General features: G+C 44.1%; 1 protein-coding gene across 2 annotated transcripts; it reads right to left on the bottom strand.

Moving 5' to 3' along the window:
* Nucleotides 1–4,541: 4,541 nt before the first annotated feature.
* LOC116352712 (gastrula zinc finger protein XlCGF26.1-like) lies at nucleotides 4,542–8,674 on the bottom strand. Of its 2 annotated transcripts, none has more exons than XM_031814358.1 (3): nucleotides 8,625–8,674; nucleotides 7,529–8,079; nucleotides 4,542–6,977 (listed from the first exon to the last, which is right to left on the bottom strand). In XM_031814358.1, the coding sequence occupies exons 2-3, from the start codon at nucleotides 8,021–8,023 to the stop codon at nucleotides 5,499–5,501; spliced, it is 1,974 nt and encodes a 657-aa protein (XP_031670218.1). In that variant the 5' UTR covers nucleotides 8,024–8,079; nucleotides 8,625–8,674; the 3' UTR covers nucleotides 4,542–5,498. The 2 variants fall into 2 exon arrangements, with proteins under 2 accessions (XP_031670218.1, XP_031670217.1); XM_031814357.1 differs by having other exon boundaries at nucleotides 8,558–8,645.
* Nucleotides 8,675–21,058: the final 12,384 nt, after the last annotated feature.

Genomic DNA, 21,058 nt, shown 5'->3' with positions numbered 1-21,058 from the left:
GAGGCTGGTTGGACATCACAGGCGAAGAAGCTGGATGTGAAGCTCCTGGGCTGGCTTGGTTAGACTGGTCTGCAGTTTTGAGGCTAAAACACTAGCCACTTTAATAATGTCTCCGTATCTTGCATTACTCATCCCAAAGGAAGAATTGGCTTGGGGGTGACCAGTGAGATATACCTGCTGGAGAGCGTGGGTGCTGTGGGTGGGTGCTGCTATGGTGACCAGTGAGCTGAGATAAGGCGGGGCTTTACCTAGAAGAGACTTGTAGATGACCTGGAGCCAGTGGGTTTGGTAACGAGTATGAAGCGAGGGCCAGCCAACCAGAGCGTGCAGGTCGCAGTGGTGGGTAGTATATGGGGCTTTGGTGACAAAACGGATGGCACTGTGATAAACTGCATCCAAAGTGTTGAGTAGAGTGTTAAAAAAATGTTTTTAATTTTTTTAAGTACACAACCTTAACAGTACAACCATCAAGATGAATTGTCAGATCCAACAGAAGATATCTTTGTTTCATGGTACTTTAGCACCAGCATCTCTGTTAATTAAGTCCGAGTTTAAAAGTGAAAATATTGTCGCCATCTACTTCCTTATGTCTGAAACACAGGCTTCCAGGGTAGGCAACTTGGGGGCTTCACCATGTTTCATCGAAATGTACAGCTATGTGTCGTCCCTATAGCTGTGAAAGTTAACATTATGCTTTCGAATGCCATTGCCGTTGTCCTTTCATGAGAAGGTCTCCATTACAGTGGAAGTCATGTTGGTGCACCCAATAGGGCTTCAGCAGTTGAGGCAGTTCTGGGCCATCCCTTTTTGCACTGATGCACTATCTGTTGGCAGATGTGGTCTTGTTGTTGCTCCTCTGCAATCTGCTGCAGTTTGGTCTGAGATGCAGGTAGACTGTCCCTTATTGCATTAATGGACACCTGTACCTCCCCCTCTAGACATTGCTCCTCCTCTGATAATGGATGTTTAATTGGGGCCCTAGAGAGTGCGTCTGCTGTGATCAGTGCCTTCCCTGGCACATACACCATCTTGTAGGTGAACCTCAGTAATCTGAGGCGGAAGCGCAGAACTCTGGGAGGCAAGTCGTCCAGTGCTTTTGTCCCTAACAGAGCCAACAGTGGTTTGTGGTCAATCTCTGCTGTAAACTGCACAACTTTCACATGCCCATGTGATAGCCAACGCCTCCTTCTCCACTTGAGCATATCTTTGCTCTGTGTTGGATAAGCTTCGGGAGATGTATGCTGTTGGACGCCACTCCATGTTGTCCTGCATCTGTGTGAGGACCGCCCTTAGCCCAAAGGATGATGCATCTGCTGATACTTTTGTCTTAGCGTGGGGAAGGTACTGGGCCAGCACTCTCTGTGCGGCCAGATCTCCTTTGCTTTTGTCAAACGCTACCTGTTGCATGTGACCCCATGGACCAGTCATTCTCTTTGGCTAGTAAGTCTCTCAGAGGTTTGGTTGTATCTGAAAACTGTGGGAGGAACTTACCCACATATGTGGCTGTGCCTAAGAAGGTTCTGACTTCAGCCACATTCTGGGGTCTGGGCATATCTGTGATGGCGCTGATCTTCTCTGGGTCCGGCTCTATTCCAGCTGCACTGATTTTGTGTCCCAAGAACAAGACCTCTGATTGTGCAAAAGTGAATTTTTCATTGAGTGTCAGGCTAGTCTCCTGGAGTCGGGTCAGAACTGCTGTGAGCCTTACATCATGTTCTGCTCTGTCCCTTCCGCACACGAGCACATCGTCCGCGTGGATTATGACGCCACTCAGCCCATCCAACAGCTGGGACATGGGTCTTTGGAAATGCTCAGGACCGGAAGCGATTCCAAATGGCAAAACATGAAAACAGTAACGGCCAAACGGTGTTATAAACGTTGTGAGCGCCCTACTCTGTGATGACAGCGGTATCTGCCAGAAACCTGAGCGGGCATCCAGCTTTGTGAAGACTTGTGAGCCATCCAACTGAGCCAGTGACTGCTCCACTGATGGATGCTCCACTGTCTCTCTCTGCAGAGTGCCTCATTCAAGTGAGTCATGTCCACACAGATCCTTATTTCCCCATTGGCTTTTGGGACCACCACCATCCCTGCACACCACTCTGTGGGACTCTCTATTTTAGACACCGCCCCAATGTCTTCCATCCTCCCCAACTCTTCCTATACTCTGGCCAATAAAGGGATAGGCACCCGGCGGGGGGTGGTAAGGGCATAGGAGACAGCATCCTCTTTCAGGTGGATTTTGTAGTCACCTTCTATCCTTCCTAGACCAGAAAACACTTTTGGGAATTTCTTTTTGAAAACCTCACCTGGGTCCTCCAGTTTGCTCACTCTCTCAATGAGTTGCAATGCTTCCAATTGCTGGTAGCCCCAGCAACGGTCTGGCTAGAGAGTCAATGACGAAGACAGGCTGGATGGCACTTGCACACTTGTCTTTACTCTCCAGTTTAATCACCAAGTGCCCTACCACTGGTAAAATCGTATTACTGGGCCCGTACAGTTTTTTGTTTGTAGAGAGCAAAGGGTCGTCTCTGCTATAGCTATACAGCCTAGTTGGGATAGCTGTCACTGCTGCCCCAGTGTCTAGTTTAAATGACACAACCTCCCCATTGAGTTTAATGTCTGAATGCCAGCCAGCGTTGTTTTCCTTTACTTCTCCCAGAAAGATGCTGTCCTGCTTGTACCTCCTCTGAAACCTCATGCATTTGCTTTAATCGACAGACAGCTGAAAAGTGTCCTCTCCTGTGACATGTCCTGCATCCCAGCATCCTTTGCTGGGCAACCTTACCATCTGTGGAAAGGGGGACTTCCCACATTTGCGACAAACACTTGAACTAGCTACTGGTGCTGTCTGTGATTGTTTTCTCCACGTCTGTCTCTGTTATTTGTTCCCCTCTGTTTGTTTTAGCTCTGTATAAAAATGCATGTATTTCCTCACTCTCTTCGTTCTGCAAGGAGCTGCTGTCGCACAGTATCGTCTGCTGTCTTTTCACTGTCTCACTCTGCCTAATCTGGTTTACAGCTTTGGACAAGGTAAGCTGGGAATCCAACTAACTTTTCAGAAAGTGATATATTTCTTATTCCCACTATAATCCGATCTCGGATCAGCTCTTCCCTGAGCGCGCCAAACTGACAATGTTCTGCTAGTTTGTGAACAGCTGTGATAAAACTGTCGGTGGTTTCACCCTGCTCCTGTATATTAAACCTAGCTCTCTCAAAAATAATGTCGTGTCTCCCTACAAAATGCGTTTCAAAACAGTCTTTAAAACGGCACTGTAGTTAAGTTTCTCTTCCTCGGTCAACGTTGAAGCATTTAATATATCCTTGGCTTCATCACCCATAGAGTAGATCAGTGTATTAACTTAAAATGCCTCATTTTCCACGTTTAAGCCTGATGCTACCTTGTATCTTTCAAAGCGCCTGATCCATTTTGTCCGGTTTTGAATGTCCGTACAAGCAAAATTCTCTGGGGGACTAATGCGAAATCCGTCAGCACTAGCCACTGGCCTGTCCGTGTTTGCGCCAGAGCCCTTTGAACTTGGCGTCACAAACCCTGAAATCCCGTCAGCACAAGCCACTGGCCTGTCCGTGTTTGCGCCAGAGCCCTTTGAACTTGGCGTTACAAACCCTGAAATCCCGTCAGCACAAGCCACTGGCCTGTCCGTGTTTGCGCCAGAGGCCGTTGAATTTGAGAGTCGCAAACCCCTGAAATCGCGTCAGCACAAGCCACTGGCCTGTCCGTGTTTGCGCCGGAGGCCGTTGAATTTGAGAGTCGCAAACCCTGAAATCCCGCCAGCTTCTTCCTCTTGCAACATGTTGCTTAGCAGTAACTTAGTCCTTGCTCGTTAGCTAGCAAAATATATGATTTACTTGGGACGTCCTTCACGTTTATGTGAATTTTAAAACCACTTCTGACACCATGTAGTATTATTTAAAATAAGGACGCACGACAACGAAGTTCTAGCTCCAGCATGTTTACTAACCTAAACCTCGCATGTCATACATAGGTACGGATACCCCCAAGGGACATCCTACTACAGCTTGAACCCTAGGTTATGCTTGAACCCTAGGTTATGCTTGAACCCTAGGTTATGCCAGGACCCTAGGTTATGCTTGAACCCTAGGTTATGCCAGGACCCTAGGTTATGCTTGAACCCTAGGTTATGCTAGGACCCTAGATTATGCTTGACCCCTAGGGTATGCTAGGACCCTAGGTTATGCTAGGACCCTAGATTATGCTTGACCCCTAGGGTATGCTAGGACCCTAGATTATGCTTGACCCCTAGGTTATGCCAGGACCCTAGGTTATGCTTAGACCCTAGGTTATGCTTGAACCCTAGGTTATGCTTGAACCCTAGGTTATGCTTGAACCCTAGGTTATGCCAGGACCCTAGGTTATGCTTGAACCCTAGGTTATGCTTGAACCCTAGGTTATGCCAGAACCCTAGGTTATGCTTGAACCCTAGGTTATGCTTGAACCCTAGGTTATGCCAGGACCCTAGGTTATGCTTGAACCCTAGGTTATGCTAGGACCCTAGATTATGCTTGACCCCTAGGGTATGCTAGGACCCTAGGTTATGCTAGCACCCTAGATTATGCTTGACCCTTAGGTTATGCTAGGACCCTAGGTTATGCCAGGAATCTAGATTATACTAGGACCCTAGGTTATACTAGGACCCTAGGTTATGCATAAACATTCTTACTCAAAAATCTACTCCAACAACACATTGCTGTCACCATTTTTATTAACTCTAGTTGGGGTTCAGCAATAAATTCAAATGGACAACATATCTAAACATCCCCAGTTATTACAAAAACTCCCGGGCTAAAATGTGAACTCAACGTGAACGGGGAGCCGAGCAGAATCATTTCAGTTTGAGACAGAAAAAAAGATTAGTTGTTAGACATACAAGATACTAGCCTGGGTAGCAGTCTAGTTGTGCTTTACAGTCCACACAGTATCCATTTTTCTCATTCTAATATGCCAAACATGGCATGGAGAGTGGAATGTTAGCACAAAACAGGTCTGGATGTCAGGCTAACAGGATACCCAAATTTGTCATTTAAAATGAACTGGTCATGGTTGGTAAGATTGCTGACAAGTCTTTTAAAACCAGAGATCAAGAAGACACCTGATCCAATGCCTTCCGATGGCCCCTAATGAGAGGAAGTCGGCAATACAAAGTTGTATTTACAGCTGTTTGTCTCTGGTAACTTCAGTCCCCTGGTCCCAAATCCCTCCCTAGAACTGCCAACATGGTGAAGGCCAAAGGGACAGGGTGGGTAAGTATTAGGGATGGACTGATTGTGTGGTACGTAGCGAAGGGACAGGGTGGGTAAGTGTTAGGGATGGACTGATTGTGTGGTACGTAGCGAAGGGACAGGGTGGGTAAGTATTAGGGATGGACTGATTGTGTGGTACGTAGCGATTCCCGACAGAGACGGGCTGGATTTGTGTCTCCTGATGTTTCTTCATACTGCTCAACTGGGCCAAGGCTTTATCTTACAGTGTGATTATGGCTGTGTGTCTCCTGATGTTTCTTCAGACTGGTCAACTGGGCGAAGGCTTTATCACACATGCGGCACTGGAACGGTTTCTCTCCTGTGTGGGTACGCCGGTGGTTTTTCAGGACGTTACCGTCAGCAAACCTCCTGCCGCAGTCAGGGCATTGGTACGGTTTCTCTCCAGTGTGGATTCGCATGTGGCTATTGCAGTGGCCCTTCCTTGTGAATCTCTTGTCACAGTAAGTACAGCAGTAAGGTTTCTCACCCGCATGAATCCGGAGATGAAGTTTTAAACTCCCTGCCAGAGAGAAACTCTTCCCACACTGAGGGCAAAGGTAAGGCCTCTCTCCAGTGTGTTTCCTCTGATGAACAAGTAAGTTACCTTTATTGGAAAAGGTCTTGTCGCACTGGGAGCAGTGGACCCGGCTAGGGTGGGTCCGTACATGATCCTTTAGAAGAGCCTTGGTAGAGAACACCTCCCCGCAGTGGGGGCATGGAAGAGGGTCTTGGTGTCTGTGGATGGGACCCAGTGTCTCCCCCTTGTGGTTCTCCTGGTGATGCCGTTGTAACGTTTTTGTATGACGGAACTTCATCCCGCACACCGAGCAGTGGTAAGGTTTCTCCTCTGTGTGAGTTCTGATGTGTTTCTTTAAATTTCCACGATCACTGTAACTGTTTCCACACTGAGGGCAGGAGTACGGTTTCTCCTCAGAATGAATTCTCAGGTGTCTTTTAAGACTAGCGGCCACAGGGAATCCCCTTCCACATTCTAAGCACACGTGTGGATTCTTCAGAGGATCAGTTGGCGGGTGTCTTGTTTTTATGTGCGATTCCAATCTTGCTGCAGTTATGAAGCTCTTCTTACATTGACCACAGCGGTGAGGGTGATCTGTGTGAAAAACCTCTCGGTGATATTCAAGGCTTTGTTTTCCAATGAATTGCTTCCCACAATCAGAGCAGAGGTAAGGTTTCACTTTGGGGTTCCCTGTGTGTTGTTTAACAGCATGGGACCTCATGTGTTTCTTTAAGTTTCCAGAATCATTGTAGTCTTTCCCACAACGAGGACAAACAAACGGCTTCTCCCCAGTATGAGTTCTCTGGTGTCTCTTAAGATTGCCGGCCTGCGTGAATCTCTTTCCGCATTCAGAGCACATGTAAGGTTTCTCTCCAGACAGACACAGTAAATGTGTTTTCAGATTGGTAGCTGTGACAAAATTCTTCCCACAGTGATCACAGATATGGGAGCCAGGCCTGTCTCCTGAGAGGGTTTTGTGTTGTTCAGCATGAGACCAGCTGTGGGGTTTCTCTCCCGTCTGTGTTGTCTTGTGTATTATATGGCTACTCTGCCCCGGTGTCTTCCTGCAGTCGTCGAGCCGTACAGACACCCTCTTCAGACCGCACAATAAGGCCCTGTGGGTAGAGGCATGACCTGGAGACTCTGGGAGAGGGGAGAGGGGTGGTGGAGGCTTGTCCTGGAAATCATTAAAATAGAGAATCAGGGTGAGAAACACTCTCGTACTTGTCAAGGAATTGTGAAGTCTCAAAATGTAGCCTACTGATTAAGAGCATTGGACAAATAACCGAAAGGTTGCTGGTTTAAATCCTCAAGCCGACAAAGTGAAAAATCTGTCAAAGTGCCCTTAAGCAAGGCACTTAACCCAAATTGCTCATGTTAGGGCGGCGCACAATTGGCCCAGCGCCGTCCGGGTTAGGGTTTGGCCGTCACTGCAAATAAGAATTTGCTCTTAACTGACTTGCCTAGTTAAATAAATGTAAGTCTCTCTGGATAAGAGTGTCTGCTAAGTGACTAAAATGTTTATTTTTATTTTTTAAAGGTGATCTCAAAGGTCTTTCCTTGATTCCCATCATCTTTGATTACTTGGTCTTCTTAAAATACATTGGAGGATAAAAGTCCCAAGAGGAGGAACCTCAGATATTCTCCTTCAATGCATTTATAGGAAGTCAAGGAATCAAGGGGAAGACTGTTGAGAAAAAAAACACTTTCTGCCTGGGAAATACTCACGTAACTGTGGCTCTCTGGAGCTGACTCCGCCTCCAGTCCATTGCTAAGCAACCCAGCTCCTCCCTCTTCATTCCAATCTTCATCGCAGTCGACAGCATCATCATCACATTGGCTGGGATGCAAGGGTTCCGCTGTCAGTCCGTTGCTCGGCAACCAATCCCTGTCCCCCTTGTTGTGTTCTTCATTGCGGTCTACATCCTCCGATTGGCTGGGACTCATGAGTGCACTGCTACCCTCCTCCTGTGTCCTCCTGATGTCCTCTTTCAGTTGGACTAACCAAGACATTCCCTGCTCCTCTGATTTCATTGACTCCGTATTGTCCCACATTTCCTCCATGACTTTACGCCTTAATAAGCGATGATTCATCCCTTTAATTTCAGGGCCATCCATTCCACAACGTTCACACATGTAGCGTAAATTGTCCTCAGTTAAATTCCATAAACTCTTTTCGATTTCATCCATCAATGTTTCCTTCTCTGAACTGAGTGGATTCATAGTCCTTCTCGTGCGGCAACAACGACAATGCAGTCAATGGCAGGACTTTAGAGAACCTGTAAAAAAAGATTTATACATCAAAACACTCATCTGTAATTTCATGTCATTATTAACTGATATTTAAACCATATAACCAGCCGTTTTGAGATCAGCCTGGAACGTGGCCATTGCTCTGTTAGCATGAGTTAGCTGGCTAGCTAGTTACATAGCTATTCTATTCATGTAGTGTAGGGGACCCAAATCAATCCCAACATTGGAGCAAATCAGTCGGGACGTAACTAGCAAGCATAATAAACCCAATAGCTGTTATAGCGTGGACTGTAAGATTGGGTTTATTTTACAGTCCACGCTACAACAGCTATAGCTAGATAGCTAGCGGTGTACAAGACAGCTAACGTTAGCGGAGCTAGCTAGATCAGCGTGGGCTAACTTAGCTAGCTATCCATGTGGACCTAGCTAGCTAACGACTACATGGTTCTGGCTATGCCTATCGACAAAGTGAATATAATTTCGCTATATACGCATACGAAATACCTGATTACTCTAAATATAGTTTATTATATCGTCTGTGACTTTCCTTCCGATGTGTTCTGATGTATACCTTTTGACCTCCGGGAGCATGTCGATGGCGTCATTTCCGTTATGGTAATAAGAAATCCTTCTAAATAAAAGCCCTTATTTCAAGACTTGACATTTCTTCAAACCTTCACACCCACTCCATCCCTTCTCTCTCTTCCGGTGAATGATAGGATAAGTTGTGCCAGACAGTAGAAGCTATTTCCTCATTAAACGACCGAACCATGTTATCAACAATCACCTGTTTATTAGGTGGACATGATATAGATAACACAAGGCATCATGTACCTAGGACCAGGGGTGAAATTCAATTTGTTACCGGTATGAGTCCTACCATGTTTTTTTTTAACTTGTCTATTCATAAAATGACATATAGATGCATAGATTACACATAGTGACATGTTTTTAGAAATGTGTTCAAATTTATTGAAAACTAAAATACTGAAATATTTTGTTTACATAAGTATTCATACCCCTGTGTCAATACTTTGTAGTAGCACCTGTCTGGGTACGTCTCTAAGAGCGTTCCACACCTGTCTGGGTATGTCTCTAAGAGCGTTCCACACCTGTCTGGGTACGTCTCTAAGAGCGTTCCACACCTGTCTGGGTATGTCTCTAAGAGCGTTCCACACCTGTCTGGGTATGTCTCTAAGAGCATTCCACACCTGTCTGGGTATGTCTCTAAGAGCGATCCACACCTGGATTGCGCAACATTTGCCCATTATTCTTTTCAAAATTCTTGAAAATCTGTCAAATTGGTTGTTGATCATTGCAAGAAAACCATTTTCAGGTCTTGCCATAGATATTCATATACATTTAAGTCAAAATTATAACTCAGCCACTCAGGAACATTCACTGTCTTCTTGGTAAGCAACTACAGTGTAGATTTGGCCTTGTGTTTTAGGTTATTGTCCTGCTGAAAGGTGTATTCATCTCTCAGTGTCTGGTGAAAAGCAGACTGAACCAGGTTTTCCTCTAGGATTTCGCCTGTGCTTGGCTCCATTCTAAAACTCCAGTCCTTATCGATTACAAGCATACCCATAACATGATGCAGCCACTACTGTGCTTGAAAATATGGAGAGTGGTACTCATTAATGTGTTGTATTGGATTTTCCCCCAAACATAGCAGTTTGTATTCAGGACCAAAGGTTCATACAGTGCCCTCCACTAATATTGACACCCTTGGTAAATATGAGAAAAAAACGGGCTGTGAAAAAACATTTATTGGCTGTTTATCCTCTTGGTCTTTCATTCAAACATTCACAAAAATCGAACCTTTAATTGAAGTAAAATGATTGGAGAAAAAAAACGTGAAATAAATTAATTATATATTTTTCTCTAAAATATGTGTGCCACAATTATTGGCACCCCTAGAAATTCTTATGAGTAAAATGTAACTGACGTATGTTCCCATTCATATGCTACATTTAAGTTCACCTGGGTGATTAGGAACACTTAAGAGGTAAGCTTCCTGTTTCACTGGGGTATAAATATGAGGTGACACAGAGGCCAAGTTCCCATAGTCAACCATCACCATGGGAAAGACCTGAGAATCCAGTAATGATGTGCGACAAAAGGTTGTCGAGCTGCACAAATCAGGAAATGGCTATAAGAAAATAGCTCAACGGTTGAAAATGCCCATTTCCACTATCAGGGCGATAATTAAGAAGTTTAAAGCAACTGAAAATGTTAACAAATCGGCCTGGAAGAGGACGTGTTTCTATATTGACCCCACGCACCGTGAGGAGGATGGTTCGAGTGGCCCAAAAATGTCCAAGGATCACAGCTGAAGAAATGTAGATGTTAGTTGGGTCTTGGGGTCAGAAAGTCTCCAAAACTACGATCCGACGCCACCTACTGTACATAACCACAAGATGTTTGGGAGGGTTGCCATGAAACCACAAACAACAAACAGCTGTCATCAAACAACAAACTCAAGCGCCTACAGTTGACCAAACGTTACTGGAACTTTCAGTGGGACTGGGTTCTATGGTTCTATACCAGGTTCTAGAGCTTTTAGGAAACAATCACCAGAGGTGGGCTTGGCGTAGACAGAAAGATTTCCATGCAGAAAGTACCTCAACCCCACTGTGAAGTCTGGTGGTGGCTCTTTGATGTTCTGGGCTTGTTTTTCTTCCAAAGGCCCAGGACTAATTGTTAGGATACATGGTATCATGGACTCCCTCATGTACCAGCAGATATTAAATCAAAACTTGACTGCCTCTGCTAGGAAGCTTAAACTGGGCCGTGGTTGGATCTTCCAGCAGGACAATGATCCAAAGCACAACTTAGTGGAGGGCACTGGAGCTTTTCCAAATGTTTCCATCCTCAGTTTTCTCCTATCACAAAGCTGTCGTCAAGGCAAAGGGTGGCTTCTTTGAAGAATCTAAAATCTATTTAGATTTGTTTTACATTTTTTTGGTTACTACATGATTCCATGTGTTATTTCATAGTTTTGATGTCTTCACTATTTTTCTACAATGTAGAAAATAGTACAAATAAAGAAAAAACCCTTGAATGAGTAGGTGTTCTAAACCCTTGAATGAGTAGGTGTTCTAAACCCTTGAATGAGTAGGTGTTCTAAAACCCTTGAATGAGTAGGTGTTCTAAAACCCTTGAATGAGTAGGTGTTCTAAACCCTTGAATGAGTAGGTGTTCTAAAACCCTTGAATGAGTAGGTGTTCTAAACCCTTGAATGAGTAGGTGTTCTAAACCCTTGAATGAGTAGGTGTTCTAAAACCCTTGAATGAGTAGGTGTTCTAAACCCTTGAATGAGTGGGTGTTCTAAACCCTTGAATGAGTAGGTGTTCTAAACCCTTGAATGAGTAGGTGTTCTAAAACCCTTGAATGAGTAGGTGTTCTAAAACCCTTGAATGAGTAGGTGTTCTAAAACCCTTGAATGAGTAGGTGTTCTAAACCCTTGAATGAGTAGGTGTTCTAAACCCTTGAATGAGTAGGTGTTCTAAAACCTTGAATGAGTAGGTGTTCTAAACCCTTGAATGAGTAGGTGTTCTAAACCCTTGAATGAGTAGGTGTTCTAAAACCCTTGAATGAGTAGGTGTTCTAAACCCTTGAATGAGTGGGTGTTCTAAACCCTTGAATGAGTAGGTGTTCTAAACCCTTGAATGAGTAGGTGTTCTAAAACCCTTGAATGAGTAGGTGTTCTAAAACCCTTGAATGAGTAGGTGTTCTAAAACCCTTGAATGAGTAGGTGTTCTAAACCCTTGAATGAGTAGGTGTTCTAAACCCTTGAATGAGTAGGTGTTCTAAAACCTTGAATGAGTAGGTGTTCTAAACCCTTGAATGAGTAGGTGTTCTAAACCCTTGAATGAGTAGGTGTTCTAAACCCTTGAATGAGTAGGTGTTCTAAACCCTTGAATGAGTAGGTGTTCTAAACCCTTGAATGAGTAGGTGTTCTAAACCCTTGAATGAGTAGGTGTTCTAAACCCTTGAATGAGTAGGTGTTCTAAACCCTTGAATGAGTAGGTGTTCTAAACCCCTTGAATGAGTAGGTGTTCTAAAACTTTTGTCTGGTACTGTATGTACACCATATACACACACTACACTCCCACACAAAACCCTCCCACATTCACAAACACAAACACTACATAGGCACGCTGCTGTTCCTTAATTTACTCGTATGCAGCCAGCAGCATACCACCCTGCATACCACTGCTGGCTTGCTTCTGAAGCCAAGCAGGGTAGGTCCTGGTCAGTTCCTGGATGGGAGACCAGATGCTGCTGGAAGTGGTGTTGGAGGGCCAGTATGAGGCACTCTTTCCTCTGGTCTAAACAATATCCCAGGACACTGCCCTGTGTAGGGTGATGTCTTTTGGATGGGACGTTAAACGGGTGTCCTGACTCTCTGAGGTCATTAAAGATCCTATGGCAATTATTGCAAGAGTAGGGGTGTTAACCCTGGTGTCCTGGCTAAATTCCCAATCTGGTCCTCAAACCATCACGGCCTGTAATTTAGGTACACTACACTATGACAGACAAAATGAGAGAAAAAAAAATCCCCAAAATCAATTTGTATGATTTTTAATGAATTTATTTGCAAATTACGGTGGAAAATAAGTATTTGGTCAATAACAAAAGTTTATCTCAATACTTTGTTATATACCCTTTGTTGGCAATGACAGAGGTCAAATGTTTTCTGTAAGTCTTCACAAGGTTTCCACACACTGTTGCTGGTATTTTGGCCCATTCCTCCATGCAGATCAACTCTAGAGCAGTGATGTTTTGGGGCTGTTGCTGGGAAACACAGACTTTCAACTCCCTCCAAAGATTTTCTATGGGGTTGAGATCTGGAGACTGGCTAGGCCACTCCAGGACCTTGAAATGCTTCTTACGAAGCCACTCCTTCGTTGCCCGGGCGGTGTGTTTGGGATCATTGTCATGCCGAAAGACCCAGCCACGTTTCATCTTCAATAACCTTGCTGATGGAAGGAGGTTTTCACTCAAAATTTCACGATACATGGCCCCATTCATTCTTTCCTTTACACGGATCAGTCGTCCTGGTCCCTTTGCAGAAAAACAGCCCCAAAGCATGATGTTTCCACCCCCATGCTTCACAGTAGGTATGGTGTTCTTTGGATGCAACTCAGCATTCTTTGTCCTCCAAACACAACGAGTTGAGTTTTTACCAAAAAGTTATATTTTGGTTTCATCTGACCATATGACATTCTCCCAATCTTCTTCTGGATCATCCAAATGCTCTCTAGCAAACTTCAGACGGGCCTGGACATGTACTAGCTTAAGCCGGGGGACACGTCTGGCACTGCAGGATTTGAGTCCCTGGCGGCGTAGTGTGTTACTGATGGTAGGCTTTGTTACTTTGGTCCCAGCTCTCTGCAGGTAATTTACTAGGTCCCCCCGTGTGGTTCTGGGATTTTTGCTCACCGTTCTTGTGATCATTTTGACCCCACGGGGTGAGATCTTGCCTGGAGCCCCAGATCAAGGGAGATTATCAGTGGTCTTGTATGTCTTCCATTTCCTAATAATTGCTCCCACAGTTGATTTCTTCAAACCAAGCTGCTTACCTATTGCAGATTCAGTCTTCCCAGCCTGGTGTAGGTCTCATATTTTTAAGTGGGAGAACTTGCACAATTGGTGGCTGACTAAATACTTTTTTGCCCCACTGTATCTACCAAGTACCTCTGCACATTGATCTGGTACTCCCTGTATATTGATCGGGTACTCCCTTTATATAGCTCCACATTGATCTGGTACTCCCTGTATATTGATCGGGTACTCCCTGTATATAGCTCCACATTGATCTGGTACTCCCTGTATATTGATCGGGTACTCCCTGTATATAGCTCCACATTGATCTGGTACTCCCTGTATATTGATCGGGTACTCCCTGTATATAGCTCCACGTTGATCTGGTACTCCCTGTATATTGATCGGGTACTCCCTGTATATAGCTCCACATTGATCTGGTACTCCCTGTATATTGATCGGGTACTCCCTGTATATAGCTCCACATTGATCTGGTACTCCCTGTATATTGATCGGGTACTCCCTGTATATAGCTCCACATTGATCTGGTACTCCCTGTATATTGATCGGGTACTCCCTGTATATAGCTCCACATTGATCTGGTACTCCCTGTATATTGATCTGGTACTCCCTGTATATAGCTCCACATTGATCTAGTACTCCCTGTATATTGATCGGGTACTCCCTGTATATAGCTCCACATTGATCTGGTACTCCCTGTATATTGATCGGGTACTCCCTGTATATAGCTCCACATTGATCTGGTACTCCCTGTATATTGATCGGGTACTCCCTGTATATAGCTCCACATTGATCTGGTACTCCCTGTATATTGATCGGGTACTCCCTGTATATAGCTCCACATTGATCTGGTACTCCCTGTATATTGATCTGGTACTCCCTGTATATAGCTCCACATTGATCTAGTACTCCCTGTATATTGATCGGGTACTCCCTGTATATAGCTCCACATTGATCTGGTACTCCCTGTATATTGATCGGGTACTCCCTGTATATAGCTCCACATTGATCTAGTACTCCCTGTATATTGATCGGGTACTCCCTGTATATAGCTCCACATTGATCTGGTACTCCCTGTATATTGATCGGGTACTCCCTGTATATAGCTCCACATTGATCTGGTACTCCCTGTATATTGATCGGGTACTCCCTGTATATAGCTCCACATTGATCTGGTACTCCCTGTATATTGATCGGGTACTCCCTGTATATAGCTCCACATTGATCTGGTACTCCCTGTATATTGATCGGGTACTCCCTGTATATAGCTCCACATTGATCTAGTACTCCCTGTATATTGATCGGGTACTCCCTGTATATAGCTCCCACATTGATCTGGTACTCCCTGTATATTGATCGGGTACTCCCTGTATATAGCTCCACATTGATCTGGTACTCCCTGTATATTGATCGGGTACTCCCTGTATATAGCTCCACATTGATCTGGTACTCCCTGTATATTGATCTGGTACTCCCTGTATATTGATCGGGTACTCCCTGTATATAGCTCCACATTGATCTGGTACTCCCTGTATATTGATCGGGTACTCCCTGTATATAGCTCCACATTGATCGGGTACTCCCTGTATATTGATCGGGTACTCCCTGTATATAACTCCACATTGATCTAGTACTCCCTGTATATTGATCTGGTACTCCCTGTATATTGATCGGGTACTCCCTGTATATAACTCCACATTGATCTAGTACTCCCTGTATATTGATCTGGTACTCCCTGTATATTGATCGGGTACTCCCTGTATATAACTCCACATTGATCTAGTACTCCCTGAATATTGATCTGGTACTCCCTGTATATTGATCTGGTACTCCCTGTATATTGATCTGGTACTCCCTGTATATTGATCTGGTACTCCCTGTATATAGCTCCACATTGATCTGGTACTCCCTGTATATTGATCGGGTACTCCCTGTATATAGCTCCACATTGATCGGGTACTCCCTGTATATTGATCGGGTACTCCCTGTATATAACTCCACATTGATCTAGTACTCCCTGTATATTGATCTGGTACTCCCTGTATATTGATCGGGTACTCCCTGTATATAACTCCACATTGATCTAGTACTCCCTGTATATTGATCTGGTACTCCCTGTATATTGATCGGGTACTCCCTGTATATTGATCGGGTACTCCCTGTATATAGCTCCACATTGATCGGGTACTCCCTGTATATTGATCGGGTACTCCCTGTATATAACTCCACATTGATCTAGTACTCCCTGTATATTGATCTGGTACTCCCTGTATATTGATCGGGTACTCCCTGTATATAACTCCACATTGATCTAGTACTCCCTGTATATTGATCTGGTACTCCCTGTATATTGATCGGGTACTCCCTGTATATAACTCCACATTGATCTAGTACTCCCTGTATATTGATCTGGTACTCCCTGTATATTGATCTGGTACTCCCTGTATATTGATCTGGTACTCCCTGTATATAGCTCCACATTGATCTAGTACTCCCTGTATATAGCTCCACATTGATCTGGTACTCCCTGTATATAGCTCCACATTGATCTGGTACTCCCTGTATATAGCTCCACATTGATCTAGTACTCCCTGTATATAGCTCCACATTGATCTGGTACTCCCTGTATATAGCTCCACATTGGTCGGGTACTCCCTGTATATAGCTCCACATTGATCTAGTACTCCCTGTATATTGATCGGGTACTCCCTGTATATAGCTCCACATTGATCTGGTACTCCCTGTATATTGATCTGGTACTCCCTGTATATAGCTCCACATTGATCTAGTACTCCCTGTATATAGCTCCACATTGATCGGGTACTCCCTGTATATAGCTCCACATTGATCTAGTACTCCCTGTATATTGATCGGGTACTCCCTGTATATAGCTCCACATTGATCTGGTACTCCCTGTATATTGATCGGGTACTCCCTGTATATAGCTCCACGTTGATCTGGTACTCCCTGTATATTGATCGGGTACTCCCTGTATATAGCTCCACATTGATCTGGTACTCCCTGTATATTGATCGGGTACTCCCTGTATATAGCTCCACATTGATCTGGTACTCCCTGTATATTGATCGGGTACTCCCTGTATATAGCTCCACATTGATCTGGTACTCCCTGTATATTGATCGGGTATTCCCTGTATATAGCTCCACATTGATCTGGTACTCCCTGTATATTGATCTGGTACTCCCTGTATATAGCTCCACATTGATCTAGTACTCCCTGTATATTGATCGGGTACTCCCTGTATATAGCTCCACATTGATCTGGTACTCCCTGTATATTGATCGGGTACTCCCTGTATATAGCTCCACATTGATCTGGTACTCCCTGTATATTGATCGGGTACTCCCTGTATATAGCTCCACATTGATCTGGTACTCCCTGTATATTGATCGGGTACTCCCTGTATATAGCTCCACATTGATCTGGTACTCCCTGTATATTGATCTGGTACTCCCTGTATATAGCTCCACATTGATCTAGTACTCCCTGTATATTGATCGGGTACTCCCTGTATATAGCTCCACATTGATCTGGTACTCCCTGTATATTGATCGGGTACTCCCTGTATATAGCTCCACATTGATCTAGTACTCCCTGTATATTGATCGGGTACTCCCTGTATATAGCTCCACATTGATCTGGTACTCCCTGTATATTGATCGGGTACTCCCTGTATATAGCTCCACATTGATCTGGTACTCCCTGTATATTGATCGGGTACTCCCTGTATATAGCTCCACATTGATCTGGTACTCCCTGTATATTGATCGGGTACTCCCTGTATATTGATCGGGTACTCCCTGTATATAACTCCACATTGATCTAGTACTCCCTGTATATTGATCTGGTACTCCCTGTATATTGATCGGGTACTCCCTGTATATAACTCCACATTGATCTAGTACTCCCTGTATATTGATCTGGTACTCCCTGTATATTGATCGGGTACTCCCTGTATATAACTCCACATTGATCTAGTACTCCCTGAATATTGATCTGGTACTCCCTGTATATTGATCTGGTACTCCCTGTATATTGATCTGGTACTCCCTGTATATTGATCTGGTACTCCCTGTATATAGCTCCACATTGATCTGGTACTCCCTGTATATTGATCGGGTACTCCCTGTATATAGCTCCACATTGATCGGGTACTCCCTGTATATTGATCGGGTACTCCCTGTATATAACTCCACATTGATCTAGTACTCCCTGTATATTGATCTGGTACTCCCTGTATATTGATCGGGTACTCCCTGTATATAACTCCACATTGATCTAGTACTCCCTGTATATTGATCTGGTACTCCCTGTATATTGATCGGGTACTCCCTGTATATAACTCCACATTGATCTAGTACTCCCTGTATATTGATCTGGTACTCCCTGTATATTGATCTGGTACTCCCTGTATATTGATCTGGTACTCCCTGTATATAGCTCCACATTGATCTAGTACTCCCTGTATATAGCTCCACATTGATCTGGTACTCCCTGTATATAGCTCCACATTGATCTGGTACTCCCTGTATATAGCTCCACATTGATCTAGTACTCCCTGTATATAGCTCCACATTGATCTGGTACTCCCTGTATATAGCTCCACATTGGTCGGGTACTCCCTGTATATAGCTCCACATTGATCTAGTACTCCCTGTATATTGATCGGGTACTCCCTGTATATAGCTCCACATTGATCTGGTACTCCCTGTATATTGATCTGGTACTCCCTGTATATAGCTCCACATTGATCTAGTACTCCCTGTATATAGCTCCACATTGATCGGGTACTCCCTGTATATAGCTCCACATTGATCTAGTACTCCCTGTATATTGATCGGGTACTCCCTGTATATAGCTCCACATTGATCTGGTACTCCCTGTATATTGATCGGGTACTCCCTGTATATAGCTCCACGTTGATCTGGTACTCCCTGTATATTGATCGGGTACTCCCTGTATATAGCTCCACATTGATCTGGTACTCCCTGTATATTGATCGGGTACTCCCTGTATATAGCTCCACATTGATCTGGTACTCCCTGTATATTGATCGGGTACTCCCTGTATATAGCTCCACATTGATCTGGTACTCCCTGTATATTGATCGGGTATTCCCTGTATATAGCTCCACATTGATCTGGTACTCCCTGTATATTGATCTGGTACTCCCTGTATATAGCTCCACATTGATCTAGTACTCCCTGTATATTGATCGGGTACTCCCTGTATATAGCTCCACATTGATCTGGTACTCCCTGTATATTGATCGGGTACTCCCTGTATATAGCTCCACATTGATCTGGTACTCCCTGTATATTGATCGGGTACTCCCTGTATATAGCTCCACATTGATCTGGTACTCCCTGTATATTGATCGGGTACTCCCTGTATATAGCTCCACATTGATCTGGTACTCCCTGTATATTGATCTGGTACTCCCTGTATATAGCTCCACATTGATCTAGTACTCCCTGTATATTGATCGGGTACTCCCTGTATATAGCTCCACATTGATCTGGTACTCCCTGTATATTGATCGGGTACTCCCTGTATATAGCTCCACATTGATCTAGTACTCCCTGTATATTGATCGGGTACTCCCTGTATATAGCTCCACATTGATCTGGTACTCCCTGTATATTGATCGGGTACTCCCTGTATATAGCTCCACATTGATCTGGTACTCCCTGTATATTGATCGGGTACTCCCTGTATATAGCTCCACATTGATCTGGTACTCCCTGTATATTGATCGGGTACTCCCTGTATATAGCTCCACATTGATCGGGTACTCCCTGTATATAACTCCACATTGATCTAGTACTCCCTGTATATTGATCTGGTACTCCCTGTATATTGATCGGGTACTCCCTGTATATAACTCCACATTGATCTAGTACTCCCTGTATATTGATCTGGTACTCCCTGTATATTGATCGGGTACTCCCTGTATATAACTCCACATTGATCTAGTACTCCCTGAATATTGATCTGGTACTCCCTGTATATTGATCTGGTACTCCCTGTATATTGATCTGGTACTCCCTGTATATTGATCTGGTACTCCCTGTATATAGCTCCACATTGATCTGGTACTCCCTGTATATTGATCTGGTACTCCCTGTATATTGATCTGGTACTCCCTGTATATAGCTCCACATTGATCTGGTACTCCCTGTATATTGATCGGGTACTCCCTGTATATAGCTCCACATTGATCTAGTACTGCCTGTATATAGCTCCACATTGATCTAGTACTGCCTGTATATAGCTCCACATTGATCTAGTACTGCCTGTATATTGATCTGGTACTCCCTGTATATTGATCTGGTACTCCCTGTATATAGCTCCACATTGATCTGGTACTCCCTGTATATTGATCGGGTACTCCCTGTATATAGCTCCACATTGATCTAGTACTGCCTGTATATAGCTCCACATTGATCTAGTACTGCCTGTATATAGCTCCACATTGATCTAGTACTGCCTGTATATTGATCTAGTACTGCCTGTATATTGATCTGGTACTGCCTGTATATAGCTCCACATTGATCTGGTACTGCCTGTATATAGCTCCACATTGATCTAGTACTGCCTGTATATTGATCTAGTACTGCCTGTATATTGATCTGGTACTGCCTGTATATAGCTCCACATTGATCTAGTACTGCCTGTATATTGATCTAGTACTGCCTGTATATTGATCTAGTACTGCCTGTATATAGCTCCACATGGATCTAGTACTGCCTGTATATAGCTCCACATTGATCTAGTACTGCCTGTATATAGCTCCACATTGATCTAGTACTGCCTGTATATAGCTCCTCATTGATCTAGTACTGCCTGTATATAGCTCCACATTGATCTGGTACTGCCTGTATATAGCTCCACATTGATCTGGTACTGCCTGTATATAGCTCCACATTGATCTGGTACTGCCTGTATATAGCTCCGCATTGATCTGGTACTGCCTGTATATAGCTCCACATTGATCTAGTACTGCCTGTATATAGCTCCACATTGATCTAGTACTGCCTGTATATTGATCTGGTACTCCCTGTATATTGATCTAGTACTGCCTGTATATAGCTCCACATTGATCTGGTACTGCCTGTATATAGCTCCACATTGATCTAGTACTGCCTGTATATTGATCTAGTACTGCCTGTATATTGATCTGGTACTGCCTGTATATAGCTCCACATTGATCTAGTACTGCCTGTATATTGATCTGGTACTGCCTGTATATAGCTCCACATTGATCTAGTACTGCCTGTATATAGCTCCACATTGATCTAGTACTGCCTGTATATTGATCTAGTACTGCCTGTATATTGATCTGGTACTGCCTGTATATAGCTCCACATGGATCTAGTACTGCCTGTATATAGCTCCACATTGATCTAGTAC

This window comes from Oncorhynchus kisutch, unplaced genomic scaffold (genome assembly GCF_002021735.2).
Source record: "Oncorhynchus kisutch isolate 150728-3 unplaced genomic scaffold, Okis_V2 Okis06b-Okis10b_hom, whole genome shotgun sequence".
Classification (NCBI taxonomy): Eukaryota; Metazoa; Chordata; class Actinopteri; order Salmoniformes; family Salmonidae; genus Oncorhynchus; species Oncorhynchus kisutch.
The sequence above is the reverse complement of the archived record's forward strand: the minus strand, read 5'-3'. Positions and strand labels throughout refer to the sequence as shown.